At 44.1% G+C, this 24,502-nt stretch overlaps 1 protein-coding gene across 1 annotated transcript in view; it reads left to right on the top strand.

The window, feature by feature from the left end:
* Positions 1 to 24,234, top strand: part of LOC311149061 (influenza virus NS1A-binding protein homolog A-like) — a 43,699-nt gene extending 19,465 nt beyond the window's left edge. Inside the window, exons 4-14 of the mRNA XM_084186165.1 lie at positions 6,157 to 6,326; positions 7,982 to 8,057; positions 8,161 to 8,334; positions 11,643 to 11,768; positions 13,499 to 13,612; positions 14,702 to 14,846; positions 14,974 to 15,198; positions 16,833 to 16,954; positions 17,078 to 17,336; positions 21,076 to 21,249; positions 23,102 to 24,234. Of these exons, the coding sequence (XP_084042291.1) occupies positions 6,157 to 6,326; positions 7,982 to 8,057; positions 8,161 to 8,334; positions 11,643 to 11,768; positions 13,499 to 13,612; positions 14,702 to 14,846; positions 14,974 to 15,198; positions 16,833 to 16,954; positions 17,078 to 17,336; positions 21,076 to 21,249; positions 23,102 to 23,361 (1,845 nt within the window). The 3' untranslated portion in view covers positions 23,362 to 24,234. The remainder of the gene's footprint in view (positions 1 to 6,156; positions 6,327 to 7,981; positions 8,058 to 8,160; positions 8,335 to 11,642; positions 11,769 to 13,498; positions 13,613 to 14,701; positions 14,847 to 14,973; positions 15,199 to 16,832; positions 16,955 to 17,077; positions 17,337 to 21,075; positions 21,250 to 23,101) is intronic.
* Positions 24,235 to 24,502: the final 268 nt, after the last annotated feature.

Below are 24,502 nucleotides of genomic sequence, written 5' to 3'. Positions count from 1 at the left end.
AAAACTTTAGCATTTTTAAGATGGTCATCAAACACCTCATCTAATTGTGCCACAAATTTGACAAGTCCAAGAAAAATACCAGGGTTGGTGGAGCCCTCAGTTTCATCTTTGCCTCGCAAAGCTAGCCATCTTGACAGTTGTACGTGAATTGATTGACGCTGCTACCCGCTCTTTTCTTAGTTATGTTCATGGTTACTTATGTTACGTATGACGAAAGCGCGTAAGTGCAAGCCCTCCCGGAACCCATAGAGATTGTATTGAAAGCTCTGATATTTGAAGAAAAAAAATATTTTACATGATAGTCTGAGAGACTCCTGGGCGATTTTCAACCTGACTGAAATCGCCCCAAAAGGGGCGGGGCCATTTGAAGCACGACTTTAGCCTGATTGGACATTTAGTGGCAGATCAGACGTCTAGATTAGAACACTGAAAACTACTGTTGCCGTGATATAATTGATTAGAAAAAAAAATCCCTTCCTTTTCCCGTTTGGCAGTGCGTCGCCCATATCGCCCTAATGAACACACCGCCCCTGACTGGGAATACAGATATGCATCTGTTTGTCACCGATACCGTAAAAAAAAAAGGTATGGGCATGGATCAGGTAACCAGTCAGTATCTGGTCTGACCACCATTTGCCTCATGCAGCGCGATACATCTTCGCATAGAGTTGATCAGGCTGTTGATTGTGGAATGTTGTCCTACTCTTCTTCAATGGCTGTGCGGAGTTGCTGGATATTTGGTGGGAACTGGAACACGCTGTCATACACGTCGATCCAGAGCATTCCAAACATGCTCAATGGGTGTCATGTCTGGTGAGTATGCAGGCCATGAAAGAACTGGGACATTTTCAGCTTCCAGGAATTTTGTACAGATTCTTGCGACATGATTCTTGTGATTAATGCCGTGCATTATCATGCTGAAACATGAGATGATGGCGGCGGATGAATGGCACGACAATGGGCCTCAGGATCTCATCACGGTATCTCTGTGCATTCAAATTGCCATCGATAAAATGCAATTGTTTGTTGTCCATAGCTTATGCCTGCTCGTACCATAACCCCACCGCCAACATGGGACACTGTTCACAATGTTGACATCAGCAAACCGCTCACCCACACGACGCCGAACACTCTGTCTGCCGTCTGCCCGGTACAGTTGAAACCGGGATTCATCCGTGAAGAGCACACTTCTCCAGCGTGCCAGTAGCCATCGAAGGTGAGCGTTTGCCCACTGAAGTGGGTTACGACGTCGAACTGCAGTCAGGTCAAGACCCTGGTGAGGACGACGAGCACGCAGATGAGCTTCCCTGAGACTGTTTCTGACTGTTTGTGCAGAAATTATTCCGTTGTGCAAGCCCACCCACAGTTTCATCAGCTGTTTGGGTGGCTGGTCTCAGACGATCGTGCAGGTGAAGAAGCCGGATGTGGAGGTCCTGGGCTGGCGTGGGTGCACGTGGTCTGCGGTTGTGAGGACGGTTGAACGTACTGCCAAATTCTCTAACATGACGGAGGCTGCTTATGGTAAAGACATTAATATTCAATTAAATCAAATCTAATTTTATTTGTCACATGCGCCGAATACAACAGGTGTAGACCTTACAGTGAAACGCTTACTTACAAGCCCTTAACCAACAATGCAGTTTTAAGAAAGACTACCATAAATCACAAAAAAATACAATATAAAATAATACAAAATAAAAGTAACAAATAATTAAAGAGCAGCAGTAAAAATAATAATAGTGAGGCTATATACAGGGGGTACCGGTACCGAGTCAATGTGCGGGGGCACCGGTTAGTCGAGGTAATATGGCTTTCTCGTCGTTGTCGGTGATCAGGCTTACCACTGTTGTGTCATCGGCAATCTTAATGATGGTGTTTGAGTCGTGCCTGGCCATGCAGACATGAGTGAACAGGGAGTACAGGAGGGGACTGAGCATGCACCACTGAGGGGCCCCAGTGTTGAGGATCAGCATGGCAGATGTGTTGTTACCTACCCTTACCAACTGGGGGCGGCCAGTCAGAGTCCAGGATCCAGTTGCAGAGGGAGGTGTTTAGTCCCAGGGTCCTTAACTTAGTGATGAGCTTGGAGGGCACTATGGTGTTGAACGCTGAGCTGTAGTCAATGAATAGCATTCTCACATAGGTGTCCCTTTTGTCCAGGTGTGAAAGGGCAGTGTGGAGCGCAATAAAGATTGCATCATCTGTTGGGGCGGTATGCAAATTGGAGTGGATCTAGGGTTTCTGGGATAATGGTGTTGATGTCAGCAATGGCCAGCCTTTCAAAGCACTTCATGGCTACAGATGTGAGTGCTACGGGTCGGTAGTCATTTAGGCAGGTTACCTTAGTGTTCTTGGGCACAGGGACTATAGTGGTCTGCTTGAAACATGTTGGTATTACAGACAGGGAGAGGTTGAAAATGTCAGTGAAGACACTTGACAGTTGGTCAGCACATGCTCGGAGTACACGTCCTAGTAATCCGTCTGGCCCTGCGGCCTTGTGAATGTTGACCTGTTTAAAGGTCTTACTCACATCGGCTACGGAGAGCATGATCACACAGTCGTCCGGAACAGCTGATGCTCTCATGCATGTTTCAGTGTTACTTGCCTCGACGCGAGCATAGAAGTAATTTAGCTCGTCTGGTAGGCTTGTGTCACTGGGCAGCTCGCGACTGCTTCCCTTTGTAGTCTGTAATAGTTTGCAAGCCCTGCCACATCCGACGAGCGTCGGAGCCGGTGTAGTACGATTCGATCTTAGTCCTGTATTGACGCTTTGACTGTTTGATGGTTCGTCGGAGGGCATTGCAGGATTTCTTATAAGCTTCCGGGTTAGAGTCACGCACCTTGAAAGCGGCAGCTCTACCCTTTAGCTCAGTGCGGATGTTGCCTGTAATCCATGGCTTCTGGTTGGGGTATGTACGTACAGTCACTGTGGGGACGACGTCATCGATGCACTTATTGATGAAGCCAGTGACTGATGTGATGTACTCCTCAATGCCATCGGAAGAATCCCAGAACATATTCCAGTATGTGCTAGCAAAACCATCCTTTAGCTTAGCATCTGCTTCATCTGACCAGTTTTTTATTGACCGAGTTACTGGTGCTTCCTGCTTTAGTTTTTGCTTGTAAGCTGGAATCAGGAGAATATAATTATGGTCAGATTTGCCAAATGGAGGGCGAGGGAGAGCTTTGTACGTGTCTCTGTGTGTGGAGTAAAGGTGGTCTAGAGTTGTTGTTTTTGTTTTTTCTCTGGTTGCACATGTAACATGCTGGTAGAAATGAGGTTGAACGGATTTAAGTTTCCCTGCATTAAAGTCCCCGGCCACGAGGAGTGCCGCCTCTGGATGAGGGTTTTCCTGTTTGCTTATGACCGTATAATAATAATAATAATAATAATAATATGCCATTTAGCAGACGCTTTTATCCAAAGCGACTTACAGTCGTGCGTGCATACACTTTTGTGTATGGGTGGTCCCGGGGATCGAACCCACTACCTTGGCGTTACAAGCGCCGTGCTCTACCAGCTGAGCTACAGAGGACCACGGTTCATTGAGTGCGGTCTTAGTGCCAGCATCGGTTTGTGGTGGTAAATAGACAGCTACGAAGAATATAGATGAAAACTCTCTTGGTAGATAATGTGGTCTACAGCTAATCATGAGATACTGTACCTCAGGAGAGCAAAACCTCGAGACTCCTTAGATATCGTGCACCTGCTTTTGTTTACAAATATACATAGACCGCCACCCCTTGTCTGACCAGAGGCTGCTGTTCTATCCTGCCGATAGTGTATAACCCGCCAGCTGTATGTTATTCATGTCTTTGTTCAGCCACGACTTGGTGAAACATAAGATATTACAGTTTTTAATGTCCTGTTGGTAGGATATTCGTGCCTGTAGTTCGTCCACTTTATTATCAAGCGATTGTAAGTTGGCCAATAGTATCGATGCCAAAGGCAGATTAGCCACTCGTCGCCAGCTCCTTACCAAGCACCCCGATCTCCTTCCGTGATATCTCCTTTTCTTTCTACTTCGAATGATGGGAATGAGGGCCCTGTCGGGTGTCTGGAGCGAATCCCTCTCGTCCGACTCATTAAAGAAAAATGATTAGTCCAGTTCAAGGTGAGTAATCGCTGTTCTGATGTCCAGAAGCTATTTTCGGTCATAAGAGACGGTAGCAGCAACATTATGTACAAAATAAGTTACAAACAATACGAAAAAACACATAAAATAGCACGGTTGGTTAAGAGTCCATAAAACAGCAGCCATCCCCTCCGGCGCCATTTCTAAAAGGCGCCTCAGTCAGTCAGTCAATCGATCAATAATATAATCATACTCTTAGCAAAAATTGTTATCTTTAATTTACAATCTGTAAACTGAGAATAGAAAGGTTCAGAACTTTTGTGAAACAGCGCAGTTGAAAAATGTATGGCAAATAGAAATCAAAACTGGATGGTGTTCAGAGATGGATGGAAGGGGTTGAGTGGAGCTGAAGGGTGGGACTAAAAATACAAGATAACTCATGTAAAATATATGGTGTCCGTAAAATGTACATAGTATGTATAAGCTAGAAGTAGAAGCCTAAGTGTTGTCCATTAGTTTACTCCAATTAGGGGAGGGGTGTTAGGGTATAGGGGAAAATAACAAAGGAAAATATATTAAATGTTTTATACAAACATACATAATAATAATAATAATAATAATATGCCATTTAGCAGACGCTTTTATCCAAAGCGACTTACAGTCATGTGTGCATACATTTTACATACATACATACATGCATACATGCATGCATACAGTGCATTCGGAAACTATTCAGACCCCTTGACCTTTTCCACATTTTGTTACGTTACAGCCTTATTCTAAAATTTATTAAATAAATGTTTTTCCTCAGCAATCTACACACAATACCCCATAATGACAAAGCGAAAACAGGTTTTTAGAATTTTTTGCAAATTTATTAAAAATAAAAATACCTTATTTACATAAGTATTCAGACCTTTTGCTATGAGACAGGATTGTGTCGAGGCACAGATCTGGGTAAGGTTACTCAAAAAGTTCTGCAGCGTTGAAGGTCCCGAAGAACACAGTGGCCTCCATCATTCTTAAAAGGAAGAAGTTTGGAACCTACAAGACTCTTCCTAGAGCTGGCCGTCCGGTCAAACTGAGCAATCAAGGGAGAAGGGCCTCAGTCAGGGAGGTGACCAAGAACCTGATGGTCACTCTGACAGAGCTCCAGAGTTCCTCTGTGGCGATGGAAGAACCTTCCAGAAGGACATCCATCTCTGCAACACTCCACCAATCAGAACTTTATGGTAGAGTGGCCAGACATAAGCCACTTCTCAGTAAAAGGCACATGACGACTCGCTTGGAGTTTGCCAAAAGGCACCTAAAGACTCTCAGACCATGAGAAAGAAGATTCTCTGGTCTGATGAAACCAAGATTGAACTCTTTGGCCTGAATGCCAAGCGTCACGTCTGGAGGAAACCTGGCACCATCCCTAAGGTGAAGCATGTTGGTGACAGCATCATGCTGTGGGGATGTTTTTCAGCTGCAGGGACTGGGTGACTAGTCAGGATCGAGGCAAAGTACAGAGATCCTTGATGAAAACATGCTCCAGAGCGCTCAGGACCTCAGACTGGGGCTAAGGTTCAACTTCCAACAGGACAACGACCCTAAACGCATAATCATTTGCAACATTCAAGCTGGGGAAAAAATCTTTTAAAATAACATTCTCTGGCAACAGCTCTGGTGGACATTCCTGCAGTCAGCATGCCAATTGCAAGCTCCCTGAACCTGAGACATCTGTTGCATTGTGTTGTGTGAGAACTGCACATTTTAGTGGCCTTTTATTGTCCCCAGCAGAAGGTGCACCTGTGTAATGATCATGCTGTTTAATCAGCTTCTTGATTTGCGACATGTCAGTTGGATGGGTTATCTTGGCAAAGGAGAAATGCTAACTAACAGGAATGTAAACAACATTTGAGAGAAGTAAGCTTTTTGTGCATATGGAACATTTCTGGGATCTTTTATTTCGGCTCATGAAACATGGGACCAACGCTTCTCATGTTGCGTTTGCATTTTTGTTCAGTATAAATGATAGCACCTCTGAAGAAGGATCTCTATAGTTTGAGCCCTGACCTCTGATCTGTGTCCTCTGTAGGTGTGTGGTCATGAGTTGATGGCTCACCGTGCCGTGCTGGCCTGCTGTAGCCCCTACCTGTTTGAGATCTTCAACAGTGCGATCGAACCTCACGGTGTGTCCCACGTCACCTTCGAAGACCTTGACCCAGACGCTGTGGAGATCCTGCTTAACTACGCCTACACTGCCCAGTAAGTGCCATGACCTCTAACCTCTACCCTTTGACCCCTACACTATGCCTACACTGCCCAGTGAGTATACATCTTCAAATACATGCAATGAGCTTTGTTAAAGTGACGTTCTGCAACTTTGGCCACTACATAACTATTTTTTTTTATCCTCCTGCTTTGGGCTGGATGTGTCAATGTGTACTACATACATGCATATGAGCAGAATTTGTGTCCTAACTCAAATAGCCACGAAATCCCTAGTTTGAAAGTGACTGTTTTCTGGAAGTTAATTGGCGCTGTTTTGAGTGCAGCAAGCTTGGCCCATGTGGGCCACCCCCCTAGCAATTCGAGTTCCAGCCAATGAGCATCAGCCCCTCGCCATTTGAGTGACAACTAGCAAGATGCACATTGAAAGAAGGCTGGCCCAGGCCTCACGATACGATATTAGCCGATACGATATTTACATTTTAGTCATTTAGCAGAAGCTCTTATCCAGAGCGACTTACAGTTAGAGTGCATACATTTTCATACTGATATGTATTGCGATTCTCACGATTCTATATATATATTGCGATTCCATACTGTAATTTTATTGCGATTCGATGTTCCAAACATATTGCTCACCGTATGTCTGCTGCAGAAAGACGAGGGAGCATGAGAAAATGAGTTTTGATCAGTCATGGAAATAAAAGTGCTGAAAACAAATGGGCTCCCTATTTAAAAATAAAGATTTGGAACAAGCAGTTTTGGTGCAGGTACAGCAAACTACCACAAAAATAATTTTGCGACTTTGTCTATACGATATATCGTCAACAATAATATCCCGATATGTATCTATGATTATTATAAATTTTTTCATCACTACTTGCAGTGCGGGCCCAATGGCTCAGTGACACAACAGAGACAGAGCCCGAGAGCAATGACGTACTGCACATATATGACGTAGTACGCAATTTTCGTGGGACCCATTTGGCTCTTGAGCGCTGCTTTCAGAACTACTGGTTAAAACGTTTGCAAATCTTCTGGAAAGTCTCTTTTAAAGGGGCAGTTATGTTTTTTAACTGATATTTCCACACTGAGGTTGAAATAACACAATATTTAAGTATTAACAAAATATGACTTACTGTGTTTGGCCTCTGAGACTCAGAGGCCTATAGTCTGCCCTGTAGATAATCATGGTATTCTGCAATAAATAGACTGCAGACAGGGTATAAGACAGGATGGTCCACCATGCAAACAGGCTGTTCTGGTCCTGCATCTTCTGTTGACCTATTGAAAACAGTACAACAATGATAAAGCAAATTCAAATGCATTAAGTATGCCTTTTTGTTTTGATGACAAAACAAAGTAGCCTGCAGACCTGTGAAAGTTTTCCGCTTTCAGGGTGCAACTCCAGCTCTAACTGACCGGTTGAATACCATGTGCCTTTGTTTTTTTGAAGGGTTAAGTGGGTGGGCTCTAGACCATCCTATCAGCCAATCCGGCTGTGTCATTTCATATTCGATTTTGTTTCCTAACGCCCACACGATCAGACTGAGCATTTCAGTGGCCCAAGGAGGCACAGAGAAATACATTATAAAAAAATAACAAAAATCCTCAAGGCTTTATTTTTGATTGCTCATCATTCCTGTCAAACACGCGTACGACTCTGTCTGACTAATGGTTCTGTCTTACAGATTGAAGGCAGACAAGGAGTTGGTTAAGGATGTCTACACTGCAGCCAAAAGGCTAAAGATGGAACGAGTCAAGCAGGTAGGATCTTTCTATTTTTTTAACTACTGATACGCAAAACTGTATGTTTTAATGCAGTCCCAATGTTCAGAGGTTTACACTTCTCTCCTCACTGTTTGGTCAGATCTGTGGAAACTACCTGCTGTCGAAGGTGGAATCCCAGAGCGCCATCTCCTTTCGCAACTTTTCCAGCTGCATGGGAGACGGCCTCATGCTGTCCAAGATCGATGCCTACATCCAAGAACACCTGCTGGAGGTCTCTGAGCAGGAGGACTTTCTCAAACTCCCCCGCCTCAAGGTGAGCCTTCCCTGGGCAATGGTCTACTGCAACCTTAAAGGGGCAGTGCAGTTAAAAACGTGTCTTTCCGGGGGTCTTTAATGATATTTCCATATTGAACTCTGAGGAAAAAAAAATATGTATGCACTCACTAACTGTAAGTCGCTCTGGCTAAGAGCTTCTGCTAAATTAAAATTATAATGCTCTTTTTGTGTAAGAGCTGTTTAAAAAATGTCAGCCTGTTCAGGTTGGATGGAGTTTTTGGCCCGCCGCATAATGTAAAAAGGCAATCTGATTATAACCGACCAATGACCGTTCATCTATTACTAGCATATATCCGCCTACACTGCGGCTGGCCCCACCCGGTTATATTGGCATTCCATTCCTCATTGTTTGCACCATGCAGAGTTGGGCTACCAAAGACCAAAATATTTCTGGGGTTACTTCCTACTTTATCTTGCACCCGGCAGCAACCATTCAAGAAGTAAGTATCTAGATAGTTATTATTCTATTATTAAAAGTAAAGGACATAATATTCATGAGTGGCATGTTTTGTTTTGAATGTTATGTTGAAGACTGATGCCCGACAAAGTTCTAGTCTCGATTTGGTGCTGTTAGTCAAAAGTGGCTTGGGAAAACGATGACATTTCAAAAAGAGGCATATAATTAATAGGAACACCTTTTGTCATCCTTGTGATGTCGCTAAATTGACTTTAGATTGTATAACTTAAGCTTGCTAGCTAAGATTGAGGGGACAACACTGAATTTTAGCTAGCTAACGTTAGCATTGCTGGCTATTTTCGACGAACTTGGCTAGCTAATGGCGACAGTTATCCCTCTCTAAAGTAAATTTGACGACATCAAACTGGCATAGTTTCCTAATAATGATTTGCCTACTTTAGCAACGTAATCGTATTTCCAGGTCATTATAGTGTAATTTAGACAACTGTCGTTAGCTAGCAGCAGCATAGCTGGCTAGCTACCTAGCTATATTTTAGCAGCAGCAGCATCAATGCTTAATTCATAACCTGATTTACAGTTGCAATCACTTAGTTTTAACTTGTTCACTATTTATGTAATTAACCAACTTATTAATATTGATAAGTTGGACAGCCACATCTTGGACAGCCAAATCTTGTTGGCTCATTTCTTCCAATCTTTCTAATTTATTAAATAAAAAATGTTTTATGTCACCACATTCTATAAGTCAAAAGGTGTTGGCGTCATCCTTGATTCCACCCTCACCTTCGACCACCACATCCGACAGAATGTTCTCCGTAACATCTCCAGAGTCAGGACCTCCCTCTCCCGTCTTGGCGCTAAAACCCTCTTTCGTGCATTCATCTCCTCCCAACTAGACCACTGTAACTCACTACTCTCAGGCATCAACACAAGCTCCCTCTATATACTCCAAATGGTTCAAAACTATGCAGCCTGACTTCTCACGACACCACCCCTGTCTGATTTTACTTTTTTTGAGAGAGTAGTGTAGTAAACCATGTCCTATAACCAAGTAGGAATTCAATGGGTGGGGGAGATGTGACTATTTGAAGACCCATTTGTAGTGTGTGTGTGTGTGTGTAGGGGCAGTGGTCAACAACCAACCTCCAGGAGATCTGTTCTCCGGTAGATTTTCTCTCCAACATCACATATCACAACAGATTCCGCCAAACAAGTTCTTGGAGAGAAGCTAAGTGTGCAATACTGCAACTCTTCCACTTTTCCTGTCAAGGGATGAGGTTAGAGTTGTGTATAGTAATGTCAGTGTTTGAGAAAGCTGGTGATTACAATGTAAATTAAAGCACAACTTTTTTGTACTTTGTTGCCTACTCTGTTGCTGCACTATACCTCCGATCTGATTATGTTTAGCGAACACCCTCTTACTTTCACCATGATCTGTTTTCCTCTCACAGGAACACCTTCCAGAGCTTGAGCACATGTAAAACAATTACTTGAAAAGATACTTACATGCCATACTTTCATTATAACCTTGTTTACGATCTGTTTATTCTGTTATGTAAATAACTGACAAGAGAATTTGTAGAATGACAGCCTTTCATGGCAGTCTGGTTATTTTATTTACTTTCAACAACAGAAAGCATTCCAAAATGTGTAATTCAAGAGTGTTTACTCATTAGAAAAATTGAAATAAATTATCTTCCGTGTCATTACAAAGTCTATTTCGCAAAATTATGAAATAGACTTTGATTATACTGAAGATTATACCATGAGCCTCTGCATGGAAGTATTACTTGTTTTTGGCCTCAGACAGAGTCCTATAGTCTGCCCTGTAGATAATCATGGCGTTGTGCAATGAATAGACGGCAGACAGGGTATAGGCCAGGATGGAATATATTCACATTTGTATCCCCACACCCACACAGTTGGACTAAGCATTTCAGTGGCCTAAGGAGGCTTAGGAAAAGAAATTAGATTTTTTTTTATTTTTAATTATATTCAATAAATAACCTCAGTGATTGGTTAGACATACAGGGATACTTTTATTTAAATTCACTATTTACCTAGTCTCACTAGACATACGGGTTGCTTCCGGCAATGTACCACTGCTCCAGCTTAACACGTCCGTAGTGGTTCTGGCGTCAGTTTGGACAGTCGGAAATTGGAAGCCCGTCGCTGGTAGTCTGCTTCTTGCCCTAGCTAAACATGAGCACAATTCCCGCCTGCATTTTAAGCCTCGCCTACACAAACTTGTGATTTGTTAAGAGTGTTGACTGTCTGAAGAGGACCCTTCCTGAAAAAGTAAATAATTTCCTTTTGAAATGTCAGAGAAGCCGACATCCTCCCCAGACCTTGTCGCTGCCTAGCTTGTGATGCTCCAAGACTTTACCTTGACTAGGAGGCTATCTGATTGCTTTATTGACCGTTTGAGGACAAACATGGATAAATAATCTCAGTAGAAATTGTTAGCTGTAACTGCTCTGGATCTCACCCAATATGTACTAATCAGTGAACAGTTACATTTCTCGCTTGACGTTCATATCTAAATCGATGGCTTCCATGTCTATACACAGATACTGTATTTGATCCTGCCTCAAAATGACCATCTGTTAATGTGGGTGTGACCCAACTGGTTACTTATGGCCTTCAAATACAGTTCGTTGCATTATTACTTTTGTGCTGTAGAATTCACCAGTTACAGGTTTTGATTGAATAGCCTTCTCTGTTTCTCCAATTTTTAAAGTGGAACACATCTTAACCCTAGTCAGGCTACGATGGTTCAATAAGGAATCAGTGTCTTGTGATTTGACCCTAGCCATGGTTGATCCTAGCACCTCTTTTGACTGGTCTCCTCTTGTATGTCTCTACAGTTAGAAGTAATGCTGGAAGACAGCCTGAGCCTGCCCAGCAATGGCAAGCTCTACTCCAAGGTGCTCAACTGGGTCCAGCGCAGACTGTGGGAGAATGGAGACCAACTGGATGGACTGATGGAGGAGGTCAGTACCCTAGCTGGAGTCTAGCTTGCACTCATCCACCCCATATCCCTCCCTCCTTTCCGCTCTTTCCTCTAACAAGTCGTTTTGGCACTGTTCACAACCCAACGTGGCATGATGTCATTTCACACACTGTGTTAGGACTGTTGGTTGGTTTGTTTTTCCATTCTTTCTTTTTTTAAGTGTAAAGTTATGCAGTACAGTGTACCTGGGCATACTGCAAACTAGAGGTGAGCAGAGACACCGCAGCGTTGCTGTTCGCTCTTTCATTTGTCTGTTTTAGTGACCAGTTGTTTCCACCCCACAGTGTTATGACTTTTTGGTCTCTTCTCTTTAGCGTTGAAACAAATGCGAGTGAGCAGTTGTTTGACTCTGTTCTATCTCACTGTTCTCTTTCTGAGCAGGGGTGTGTGTGTGCGCATTAAGTGTGTGTTTTGCGTGCGCGTGTCAGCGTGCGCTCCAGTACTAACGACTGTTCCTCCCCGTTGATTTTCTCTGTTCTCCAGGTTTATTAACAGAAGCAGGAGACGAGACTGAAGAACCAAGACTGAGCCACCAGGGTAATGAGTCAGAGAGAGAAACAGAGAGAGGAGAAAAAAAAAGGGGGGGAGAGGAGACTAAAGGGAGGAGAGAAGCGACTTCCTCTCTACAGCCAAAGCAACACTGAGTTCCCATCTGTCCATGGAACACACACACACTTAGCTTACACATATTTACATTTGGATAGTATGCATACATTTACTTTCATTCCATTGGTCGTCCGGATATAAAAAAATGACATGCAGGAGAGTACTCACAGAAACCCATATCCACTGAACAGTACATCTGCATAGCACGTAACAATGATTACCCCAACCCCTCTACCACATACTCGATACACCCCTCATAATTCACTGATCAATGATGTGTCATCTCTCATTCATGATTTATAGCCAAACTCCTTATTTTGGAACCGCATTTAATATGAACCATATCCCATATTTAATCCATAGCAGTGATTGCACAGTACATTTTAAGAGCCGTGCTAAGTGGGCAAGAGCAGAATGACGGCCATTTAAAGCAGCTTTTGAAATGCTTCTCTGCTCAAAAATATTCTACACACCATCTCAATGCCCACATCACAATCCAATCACTTATTTGAACAGATTTTTTAAACCGATTTTTACTGTAATTTTGTTTGAAAACATCTATTTTCTAGTTTTTTTATTTTATGACGACTTGTATGAAACGTCAATGTATGTCAAAGCTTTGCCTTCACCTGCTGTATGAAAGAACAACTCATGGATTTACATCAGGGAACTGCAGTGCCTTTTTTCTTATGTTTTCCTATGCAATTGTACTGACCAACTTCCTGAGCCACCCGTGAGCGTGGTTTCTGGTTTCCAAGCAGCCGGTGTGAGGACTGAAGACGTTTCCAGATGCTGCGTCTTTACCAACCCCAGACTCCTCCTTTTTTAGATCTTATGGAGAGAGGGCAGCACAGAAGTCGAAACTGCTGATTTTGTGTGGACTCCTACATGTACTGTAACCACCTCTGTTCGTTCAACTGTGTGTCCATGTTGATAAAGAAGCATTGGTTCCTACCAGTGACAACCGATCAGCCTTCCTCCCCAACCAACCCCCTCCCCCCACCGTCTTCCTTCCACCTCCCTCCCTCTTGTGTTGCCCGGGGTGCTGCTGTGTTGCCATGGAGACAGCCTGCCACATGGGTGTTGTCGCTGTGTGTCTTGCAGGTGCAAACGCTGTACTACTCAGCTGACCACAAGCTGCTCGACGGCGCACTCATCCTTGAGGAACATGGGATGTTTGGGTTTGGTGCGGAGGAGGACCACATCCAGTTTGTGCAGGTACACAAATCAAATTAATTTTTATTTGCCACATGCGCCGAATACAACAGGTGTAGACCTTACAGTGAAATGCTTACTTACAAGCCCTTAACCAACAATGCAGTTTTTAAGAAAAAGAAAAAAAGTGTTCAGTAAAAAATAGCAAACAATTAAAGAGCAGCAGTAAAATAAAATAACAGTAGGGAGGATATATACAGGGGGTACCGGTACAGAGTCAATGTGCGGGGGCACCGGTTAATTGAGGTCATATGTACATGTGGATAGAGTTAAAGTGACTATGCATAAATAATAAACAGAGTATCAACAGCGTAAAAGAGGGGGTTGGGGTGGGGGGGGGGGCAATGCAAATAGTCTGGGTAGCCATGATTAGCAGTTCAGGAGTCTTATGGCTTGGGGGCAGAAGCTGTTAAGAAGCCTTTTGGACCTAGACTTGGCGCTCCGGTACCGCTTGCTGTGCGGTAGCAGAGAGAACAGTCTATGACTAGGGTGGCTGGAGTCTTTGACAATTTATAGGGCCTTCCTCTGACACTGCCTGCTATAGAGGTCCTGGATGGCATGGAGCTTGGCCCCAGTGATGTACTGGGCCGTACGCACTACCCACCCCTACCTGGACCTTTCCTGGGCCTACCTGAGTGTCGCTTGGCCCAACCTGGCCTTCATCCCACCTTATGTAGCCTGACAACAAGGGAAACAATTAGCATGTAGAACCTGGGGATACTACAGACTTGCTTGCGTAGCTCATGTTGCACGTTCAATGGTAATGGTAGTGATTACTACCTTTTGTGTTTTGTCTCCGTATGTAGCTGCTTCTGCATTTGTAAAAGTCTTTGCATTGTCTGTGCTGTCTTTCAGCATGTTCAGATGGTTTAAAATGGGTTGTAGGCTGGTTTGAACCATTTCAGGGGGATTAGCACTGCTAAAAGAATGTGCTTGGGTGTATTTCTAGGCAGGTTTAAACCCAGGTTTAGTCCATTTTCAGGCCAGATTGTGGAGTGTGCGCTCTGCAGCCAGCTGGTGTAATAGCCAGTGGTGGAATGATGTGGCTGTTGCCTCTGGCTGGGCTTCTGTAGCTGCTTTGTGCTCTTGCAGAAGAAGCCCCCTCGTGAGAACAGCAACACCCAGAGACAGCCGAGCTCCAGCTCCTCCGGCAGCACCTCACCCTCCGGCTTGGCCTCCAACACACCCAAACCCTGCAGGAGAGAGTGGAAGTACATCGCCTCCGAGAAGACCACCAGTAAGTGAATGTGTCGAAGAATGTTTGAAGCCTTCGGTGTCATGGAGTGGGTGTATAGCATAAAGTTTAACCATCACCTCCACTCATGGCTATTTCCCTCCCTCCTCCTTCTCCCTCTCTCTCCCAGACAACACCTACCTGTGTCTGGCTGTGCTGGACGGGGTGTTATGTGTGATCTTCCTGCATGGCCGCAACTCTCCCCAGAGTTCTCCCTCTGCCACACCCTGTCTGATGAAGAGCCTGAGCTTTGAGGCCCGGCCTGAGGAGCTGGAGGAACACCCGCTGACCGCCATGCACTATGCCCGCTCTGGCCTGGGTACTGCCACCCTGCAGGGCAGGCTCATCGCTGCAGGTATACAGGGTTAAAAAGCCAATGGGCCTCTATCTGGAAACTGGCACTGACAGGTCTCAGATCCTCCAAATCAACCCTGTCCTGTTACTCACAAACGTTATCTATCTATCTATACACAGTACCAGTCAAAAGTTTGGACACACTTACACATTCAAGGGTTTTTCTTTTTTTAAACTATTTTTTACATTGTAGAATAATAGTGAAGACATCAAAACTATGAAATAACACATATGGAATCATGTAGTAACCAAGAAAGTGTTAAACAAATCAAAATATATTTTATATTTATTCTTCAAATAGCCACCCTTTGCCTTGATGACAGCTTTGCACACTATTGGCATTCTCTCAACCAGCTTCACCTGGAATGCTTTTCCAACAGTCTTGAAGGAGTTCCCACATGCTGAGCACTTCTTTGTCAAATAGCCCTTACAAAGCCTGGAGGTGTGTTGGGTCATTGTCCTGTTGAAAAACAAATGATAGTCCCACTAAGCCCAAACCAGATGGGATGGCGTATCGCTGCAGAATGCTGTGGTAGCCATGCTGGTTAAGTGTGCCTTGAATTCTAAATAAATCACGGGGAGAGTGTCACAAGCAAAGCACCCCCACACCATAACACCACCTCCTCCATGCTTTACGGTGGGAACTACACATGCGGAGATCATCCGTTCACCCACACCACATCTCACAAAGACATGGCGGTTTGAACCAAAATTCTCCAATTTGGACTCCAGACCAAAGGACACATTTCCACCTTTCTAATGTCTATTGCTCGTGTTTCTTGGCCCAAGCAGGTCTCTTCTTATTGGTGTCCTTTTAGTAGTGGTTTCTTTGCAGCAATTCGACCATGAAGGCCTGATTCACACAGTCCCCTCTGAACAGTTGATCTTGATGTTTCTGTTGAACTCTGTGAAGCATTTATTTAGGCTGCAATTTCTGAGGCTGGTAACTCTAATGAACTTATGCAGCAGAGGTAACTCTGTGTCTTCCATTCCTGTGGCGGTCCTCATGAGAGCCAGTTTCATCATTGATGGTTTTTGCGACTGCACTTGAAGAAACGTTCAAAGTTCTTGAAATGTTCAGTATTGACTGACTTAGTCTTAAAGTAATGATGGACTGTTGTTTCTCTTTGCTTATTTGAGCTGTCCTTGCTATAATATGGACTTGGTCTTTTACCAAATAGGGCCATCTTCTGTATACCACCCCTACCTTGTCACAACACAACTGATTGGCTCAAACACATTAAGAAGGAAATAAATTCCACAAATAAACTTTTAATAAGGCACACCTGTTAATTGAAATGCATTCCAGGTGACTACCTCATGAAGCTGGTTGAGAGAATGCCAAGTGTGCAAAGCTGTTATCAAGGCAAAGGGGTGGCTATTTGAAGAATCTCAAATATATTTTGATTTGTTTAACACTTTTTTTTTTTTGGTTACTACATGATTCCATGTGTTATTTCATAGTTTTGATGTCTTCACTATTATTCTACAATGTAAAAAAATATATATAGTAAAAATAAAGAAAAACCCTTGAATGAGTAGGTGTCCAAACTTTTGACTGGCAGTGTATATAACCTGATGGTTCAGTAGGCCTAGACTCTGACCTGGTATCCTCTCTGTATGTTCCCTCTCCAGGAGGGTATAACCGGGAGGAGTGCCTCAGGACGGTGGAGTGTTACGACCCCAAAGAGGACCGCTGGACCTTCACCGCCCCCATGCGGACTGCCAGGGCTCGCTTCCAGATGGCTGTGCTCACGGTACCACACACCCCTGTCCTTTGGACCCGCATTTCATATGATTGACAGGTGCCTGTCTGACTCGGACCTATCAGGAGTTGTCTGACTTAAACCCGCCTCTTTGTCTCCTCTCATCTCTCATAGGGTCAGCTGTACGTGATGGGTGGCTCCAACGGCCACTCAGACGAGCTGAGCTGTGGGGAGACGTACGATCCACACACTGACACGTGGGCTCAGGTGCCAGAGCTCCGGACCAATCGCTGCAACGCAGGTGTCTGCTCGTTGAACAATAAGCTGTTTGTGGTGGGAGGGTCAGACCCCTGTGGGCAGAAAGGACTGAAGAACTGTGACGCTTTTGACCCTGTGACCAAGACCTGGAACAGCTGTGCCCCCCTCAACATCAGTAAGTACCTATACCACACATACACTTCCCTACGTATTTATTTTAATTTGGATCTATACTCCAGCATTTTTTTTATTTGAGATCAAATGTTTTATATGAGGTGACAGTACAGAATGTCACGATTATTTGAGGGAATTTCCACTTGGATGTAGAAGTGTTCAGAAACATTCTGTTCTTATTTACAATAAGTGACTCCAAAATGACACATTATTTACCATTCATTGGGCACAACGTAATCCGAAACACTACCAAAACAAACTGAAAATAAATCCAACAAGTTTGAAGAGTCACAATATTGTAGTCATTGCATGCTAGGAAAATGGGACCAAATACTAAACTTTTGACTAAATTGAGTACACTAAGTGAATTTGTGAAAATATTTGACATCTAAAGGGGGGACAAGAAACATAAAGTGCATTAGTTTCTAAACGGTAAAACAGATATGTATGAAAATACCCTCAAATAAAAGGCTACATTCTGTACTGTCACCTCATATAAAACATTTGATATCAAATCCAAAATGCTGGAGTATAGAGCCAAATTAAAAGTGTCAGCTTCATTGTTCAAATACGATTGTACTACACACATACTGTACCAATACTACACACACACTACACACTGAGCAAAAAGGGTTCCAGATAATACCAAAAAGGGGTTCTTTGATCTGTCACCAGGGCCGAATGCTTTAGTAATTGTGCTTATGTACAGTGCATTCGGAAAGTATTCAGACCCCTTGTCTTTTTCCACATTTTGTTACGTTACAGCCTTATTCTAAAATGGATTAAATGGTTTTTTTTCCCTCATCAATCTACACACTAACCCATAATGACAAAGCAAAAACAGGTTTTTAGAAATGTTTGCAAATGTATAAAAAATTAAATATCACATTTTCATAAATATTCTGACCCTTTACTCAGTACTTTGTTGAAGCACCTTTGGCAGTGAGTACAAGTCTTCTTGGGTATGACTCTACAAGCTTGGCACACCTGTATTTGGAGTTTATCCCATTCTTCTCTGCAGATCCTCTCAAGCTCTGTCAGGTTGGATGGGGAGCGTCTCTGCACAGCTATTTTCAGGTCTCCAGAGATGTTCGATCAGGTTCAAGTCCGGGCTCCGGCTGGACCACTCAAGGAAATTCAGAGACTTGTCCCGAAGCCACTCCTGCGGTGTCTTTGCTGTGTGCTCAGTCTGAGGTCCTGAGTGCTCTGGAGCAGGTTTTCATCAAGGATCTTTGTCCTTTGTTCCGTTCATCTTTCCCTTCATCCTGATTAGTCTCCCAGTCCTTGCAGCTGAAAAACATCCCCACAGCATGATGCTGCCACCACCATTCTTCACCGTAGGGATGGTGCCAGGTTTCCTCCAGATGTGACGCTTGGCATTCAGGCCAAAGCGTTCAATCTTGGTTTCATCAGACCAGAGAATCTTGTTTCTCATGGTCTGAGTCCATTAGGTGCCTTTTGGCAAACACCAAGCTTGCCGCCATTTGCCTTTTACTGAGGAGTGGCTTCCGTCTGGCCACTCTACCATAAAGGCCTGATTGGTGAAGTGCTGCAGAGATGGTTGTCCTTCTGGAAGGTTCCCCAATCTCCACAGAGGAACTCTGGAGCTCGCCTCCCTGACCAAGGCCCCGATTGCTCAGTTTGGCCGGGCGGCCAGCTCTAGGAAGAGTCTTGGTGGTTCCATACTTAATCCATTTAAGAATGATGGAGGCCACTGTGTTCTTGGGGACCTTCAATGCTGCAGAAATGTTTTGGCACCCTTGCCCAGATCTGTGCCTCGACACAATCCTGTCTCGGAGCTCTACGGACAATTCCTTCGGCCTCATGGCTTGGTTTTTGCTCTGACATGCACTCTCAACTGTGGGACCTTATATAGACAGGTGTGTGCCTTTCCAAATCATGTCCAATCAATGTAATTTACCACAGGTGAACTCCAAGTTGTACAAACATCTCAAGGATGATCAATGGAAACAGGATGCACCTGAGCTCAATTTCGAATCTCATAGCAAAGGGTCTGAATACTTATGTAAATAAGGTATTTTATATATACAAATACTGCTCAAAAAAATAAAGGGAACACTTAAACAACACAATATAACTCCAAGTCAGTCACACTTCTGTGAAATCAAACTGTCCACTTAGGAAGCAACACTGATTGACAGAACATTTTAACATGCTGTTGTGCAAATGGAATAGACAACAGGTGGAAATTATAGGCAATTAGTAAGACACCCCCAATGAAGGACTGGTTTTGCAGGTGGTGACCACAGACCACTTCTCAGTTCCTATGCTTCCTGGCTGATGTTTTGGTCACTTTTAAATGCTGGCGGTGCTTTCACTCTAGTGGTAGCATGAGACGGAGTCTACAACCCACACAAGTGGCTCAGGTAGTGCAGCTCATCCAGGATGGCACATCAATGTGAGCTGTGGCAAGAAGGTTTGCTGTGTCTGTCAGCGTAGTGTCCAGAGCATGGAGGCGCTACCAGGAGACAGGCCAGTACATCAGGAGACGTGGAGGAGGCCATAGGAGGGAGCAGGAGGAGCACTGCCAGAGCCCTGCAAAATGACCTCCAGCAGGCCACAAATGTGCATGTGTCTGCTCAAACGGTCAGAAACAGACTCCATGAGGGTGGTATGAGGGCCCGACGTCCACAGGTGGGGGTTGTGCTTACAGCCCAACACCGTGCAGGACGTTTGGCATTTGCCAGAGAACACCAAGAACATCCTCCAGCATGACCGGTTTGGCGGTGGGTCAGTCATGGTGTGGGGTGGCATTTCTTTGGGGGGCCGCACAGCCCTCCATGTGCTCGCCGGAGGTAGCCTGACTGCCATTAGGTACCGAGATGAGATCCTCAGACCCCTTGTGAGACCATCTGCTGGTGCGGTTGGCCCTGGGTTCCTCCTAATGCAAGACAATGCTAGACCTCATGTGGCTGGAGTGTGTCAGCAGTTCCTGCAAGAGGAAGGCATTGATGCTATGGACTGGCCCGCCCGTTCCCCAGACCTGAATCCAATTGAGCACATCTGGGACATCATGTCTCGCTCCATCCACCAACGCCACGTTGCACCACAGACTGTCCAGGAGTTGGAAGATGCTTTAGTCCAGGTCTGGGAGGAGATCCCTCAGGAGACCATCCGCCACCTCATCAGGAGCATGCCCAGGCGTTGTAGGGAGGTCATACAGGAACGTGGAGGCCACACACACTACTGAGCCTCATTTTGACTTGTTTTAAGGACATTACATCAAAGTTGGATCAGCCTGTAGTGTGGTTTTCCACTTTAATTTTGAGGGTGACTCCAAATCCAGACCTCCATGGGTTGATACATTTGATTTCCATTGATAATTTTTGTGATTTTGTTGTCAGCACATTCAACTATGTAAAGAAAAAAGTATTTAATAAGATTATTTCATTCATTCAGATCTAGGATGTGTTATTTTAGTGTTCCCTTAATTTTTTTGAGCAGTGTATATATATTTGCAAAAATGCCTAAACCTGTTTTCGCTTTGTCATTATGGGGTATCGTGTGTAGATTGATGAGGGGGGGAAAAACTACATTTTAAGCTATTTTAGAATAAGGCTGTAACGTAACAAAATGTGGAAAAAGTAAAGGGGTCTGAATACTTTCCGAATGCACTGTATTGCACATACTGTATTAGTTAAGAACTGGAACAGCTTTGAGTTGGTCTGTGAATGTGAAAAGTGAGTAATGTGTAGTGTTAACCTTGTCTGTTCTCCTAGAGAGGCACCAGGCTGCGGTATGTGAGCTGGATGGCTTCATGTACGTGATTGGAGGTGCTGAGTCGTGGAACTGCCTGAACACAGTGGAGCGCTACAACCCTGAGAATAACACCTGGACCCTTATCACCCCCATGAACGTTGCTCGCAGGGGGGCTGGGGTGGCCGTCTACGATGGTAAGGGACTACTCCATAGAAATGGACCATTCTAATTCTATGGTCTGCTATTAACTGGGGCGGACTCGAGGGGATTACCATGTACAGTGGGGAGAACAAGTATTTGATACACTGCCGATTTTGCATGTTTTCCTACTTACAAAGCATGTAGAGGTCTGTAATTTTTATCATAGGTAAACTGTGAGAGACGGAATCTAAAACAAAAATCCAGAAAATCACATTGTATGATTTTTAATTAATTAATTTGCATTTTATTGCATGACATAAGTATTTGATACATCAGAAAAGCAGAACTTAATATTTGGTACAGAAACCTTTGTTTGCAATTACAGAGATCATACGTTTCCTGTAGGTCTTGACCAGGTTTGCACACACTGCAGCAGGGATTTTGGCCCACTCCTCCATACATACCTTCTCCAGATCCTTCAGGTTTCGGGGCTGTCGCTGGGCAATACAGACTTTCAGCTCCCTCCAAAGATTTTCTATTGGGTTCAGGTCTGGAGACTGGCTAGGCCACTCCAGGACCTTGAGATGCTTCTTACGGAGCCACTCCTTAGTTGCCCTAGCTGTGTGTTTCGGGTCGTTGTCATGCTGGAAGACCCAGCCACGACCCATCTTCAATGCTCTTACTGAGGGAAGGAGGTTGTTGGCCAAGATCTCGCATTACATGGCCCCATCCATCCTCCCCTCAATACGGTACAGTCGTCCTGTCCCCTTTGCAGAAAAGCATCCCCAAAGAATGATGTTTCCACCTCCATGCTTCACGGTTGGGATGGTGTTCTTGGGGTTGTACTCATCCTTCTTCTTCCTCCAAACACGGCGAGTGGAGTTTAGACCAAAAAGCTCTATTTTTGTCTCATCAGACCACATGACCTTCTCCCATTCCTCCTCTGGATCATCCAGATGGTCATTGACAAACTTCAGACGGGCCTGGACATGCGCTGGCTTGAGCAGGGGGACCTTGCGTGCACTGCAGGATTTTAATCCATGACGGCGTAGTGTGTTACTAATGGTTTTCTCTGAGACTGTGGTCCCAGCTCTCTTCAGGTCATTGACCAGGTCCTGCCGTGTAGTTTTGGGCTGATCCCTCACCTTCCTCATGATCATTGATGCCCCACGAGGTGAGATCTTGCATGGAGCCCCTGACCGAGGGTGATTGACCGTCATCTTGAACTTCTTCCATTTTCTAATAATTGCGCCAAAAGTTGTTGCCTTCTCACCAAGCTGCTTGCCTATTGTCCTGTAGACCATCCCAGCCTTGTGCAGGTCTACAATTTTATCCCTGATGTCCTTACACAGCTCTCTGGTCTTGGCCATTGTGGAGAGGTTGGAGTCTTGTTGATTGAGTGTGTGGACAGGTGTATTTTATACAGGTAACGAGTTCAAACAGGTGCAGTTAATACAGGTAATGAGTGGAGAACAGGAGGGCTTCTTAAAGAAAAACTAACAGGTCTGTGAGAGCTGGAATTCTTACTAGTTGGTAGGTGATCAAATACTTATGTCATGCAATAAAATGCAAATTAATTAATAAAAAATGATACAATGTGATTTTCTGGATTTTTGTTTTAGATTCCGTCTCTCACAGTTGATGTGTACCAATGATAAAAATTACAGACCTCTACATGCTTTGTAAGTAGGAAAACCTGCAAAATCGGCAGTGTATCAAATACTTGTTCTCCCCACTGTATAGTGTAATCAGTTCACAGGGTGGGAATGCAGTTTGCTGTGGTTGCAACCTTGGAATTTGGCAGAAATATCCAAAACAATACTCCTCAGATAAAATCTGATTTGTGCTGACCCTTCGCTCTCTCTTTCTCTCCTCTCTCTTATCTCCTTCTCTTCCCCTCTCTAGGGAAGCTCTTAGTGGTTGGTGGGTTCGATGGCTCCCATGCACTGCGCTGCGTAGAGGTGTATGACCCAGCCTGTAACAGGTGGAGGATGCTGGGTAGCATGACCGTGGCACGGAGCAATGCGGGTGTGGCCGCGCTGGGTGACGTCATCTGCGCCGTGGGCGGCTTTGACGGAAACAACTTCCTGAACACGCTCGAGGTGTACAACCCTGAGACGGATGAGTGGAGTGACTGCGCCGAGGCCCTCTCCTCTTCCGCCTGAGAATCAGGGGTTAAGGTTGTGTTATGGGGGGTCCTAAACTAACATGCTTAGTGATGTAATTGTGTTTCATGATTTTATTTACGTGAGCGGGAGGGGAATCCTTTTTTGGGGGGGGGGGGGTTGCCACCGAAGGCAACATCAAGCCTTTGCATATTGCATACAATATTTTTCGTTCTGTATATATTTACATTTTTTCTTTTTCTTTTTTTTCTTAAGAATGCCAACATTTAATACATTTTTAGTGCAATTTAGTTTTTCTTTGTTGAAAGTTGTTTTCTGAGGGTTTACAGAGAAAAGGCTACTGTTTTGGTCACCTCAAGACTACCTTAGATTTACTGGTCTGATCAGAATAGGTGACTACTGGAAAACTTTGGGTTGACTTGTTTTAGGAAAGTTTTTTGTTTTGTTTGTTGAACTGTTATTTTAGCTCACACATTTAAAATCTGCAATTCTGAAGCCTTATTCAAAGAAAGAGGGTAACTCCCTTCATCATGGCTTTTTTGTGTCATTTAAACTAAAGCTGGATTGCTTGACGAATCTTGAACGCCTTTTTTATATTTTTATACACTGCTGATTTACCAATAGAGGAAGTAGTGGACGCACATGACTATTGAGTCATCAAACGGAACCAGTGCCAGTTTAGTAACGCCTAACACGCTTCTGTGCTTGTTCTGCTAACCAACTCTTTTGTTGCTGCATTTTGACTAATTTACTATTATAGAGATGCTGTTTTCTTGTGTTGAGTGTTTTAGAAGGGGTTCAGACATTTGGCTTCGATTTTCTTTTTTGAGTTTAGAATGATTCAATTGGAAAGTGCTGCATCACATTTGTAACAAGCTGATATTTCTTAACTAATAAACCATTTCAACCTGACGGTATGTCCTCTTGTAGTTTTCCAGGTCAATACAGTACTAGAACTAAGAGTCAGGTTTGACTGGTTTGTTAAAGTGGAGTGACTGTCAGCCTTTCGCTGTCTTTTAGGCAGCGTTGGGAAATTTCTACCCTGGGGTTCTAATGAAATAACGACCTGATTTATATACGTTCTATAAACTTTTCACCAATTGGACGTTGCAGCTCACTATTTATTCCACCAGGACACAATTACTGTCCCCAAATATAGCATTTCTCTCCCTTCCTTCTC

Source organism: Coregonus lavaretus (genome assembly GCF_964263955.1).
Source record: "Coregonus lavaretus genome assembly, chromosome: 21".
Classification (NCBI taxonomy): Eukaryota; Metazoa; Chordata; class Actinopteri; order Salmoniformes; family Salmonidae; genus Coregonus; species Coregonus lavaretus.
The sequence above is the reverse complement of the archived record's forward strand: the minus strand, read 5'-3'. Positions and strand labels throughout refer to the sequence as shown.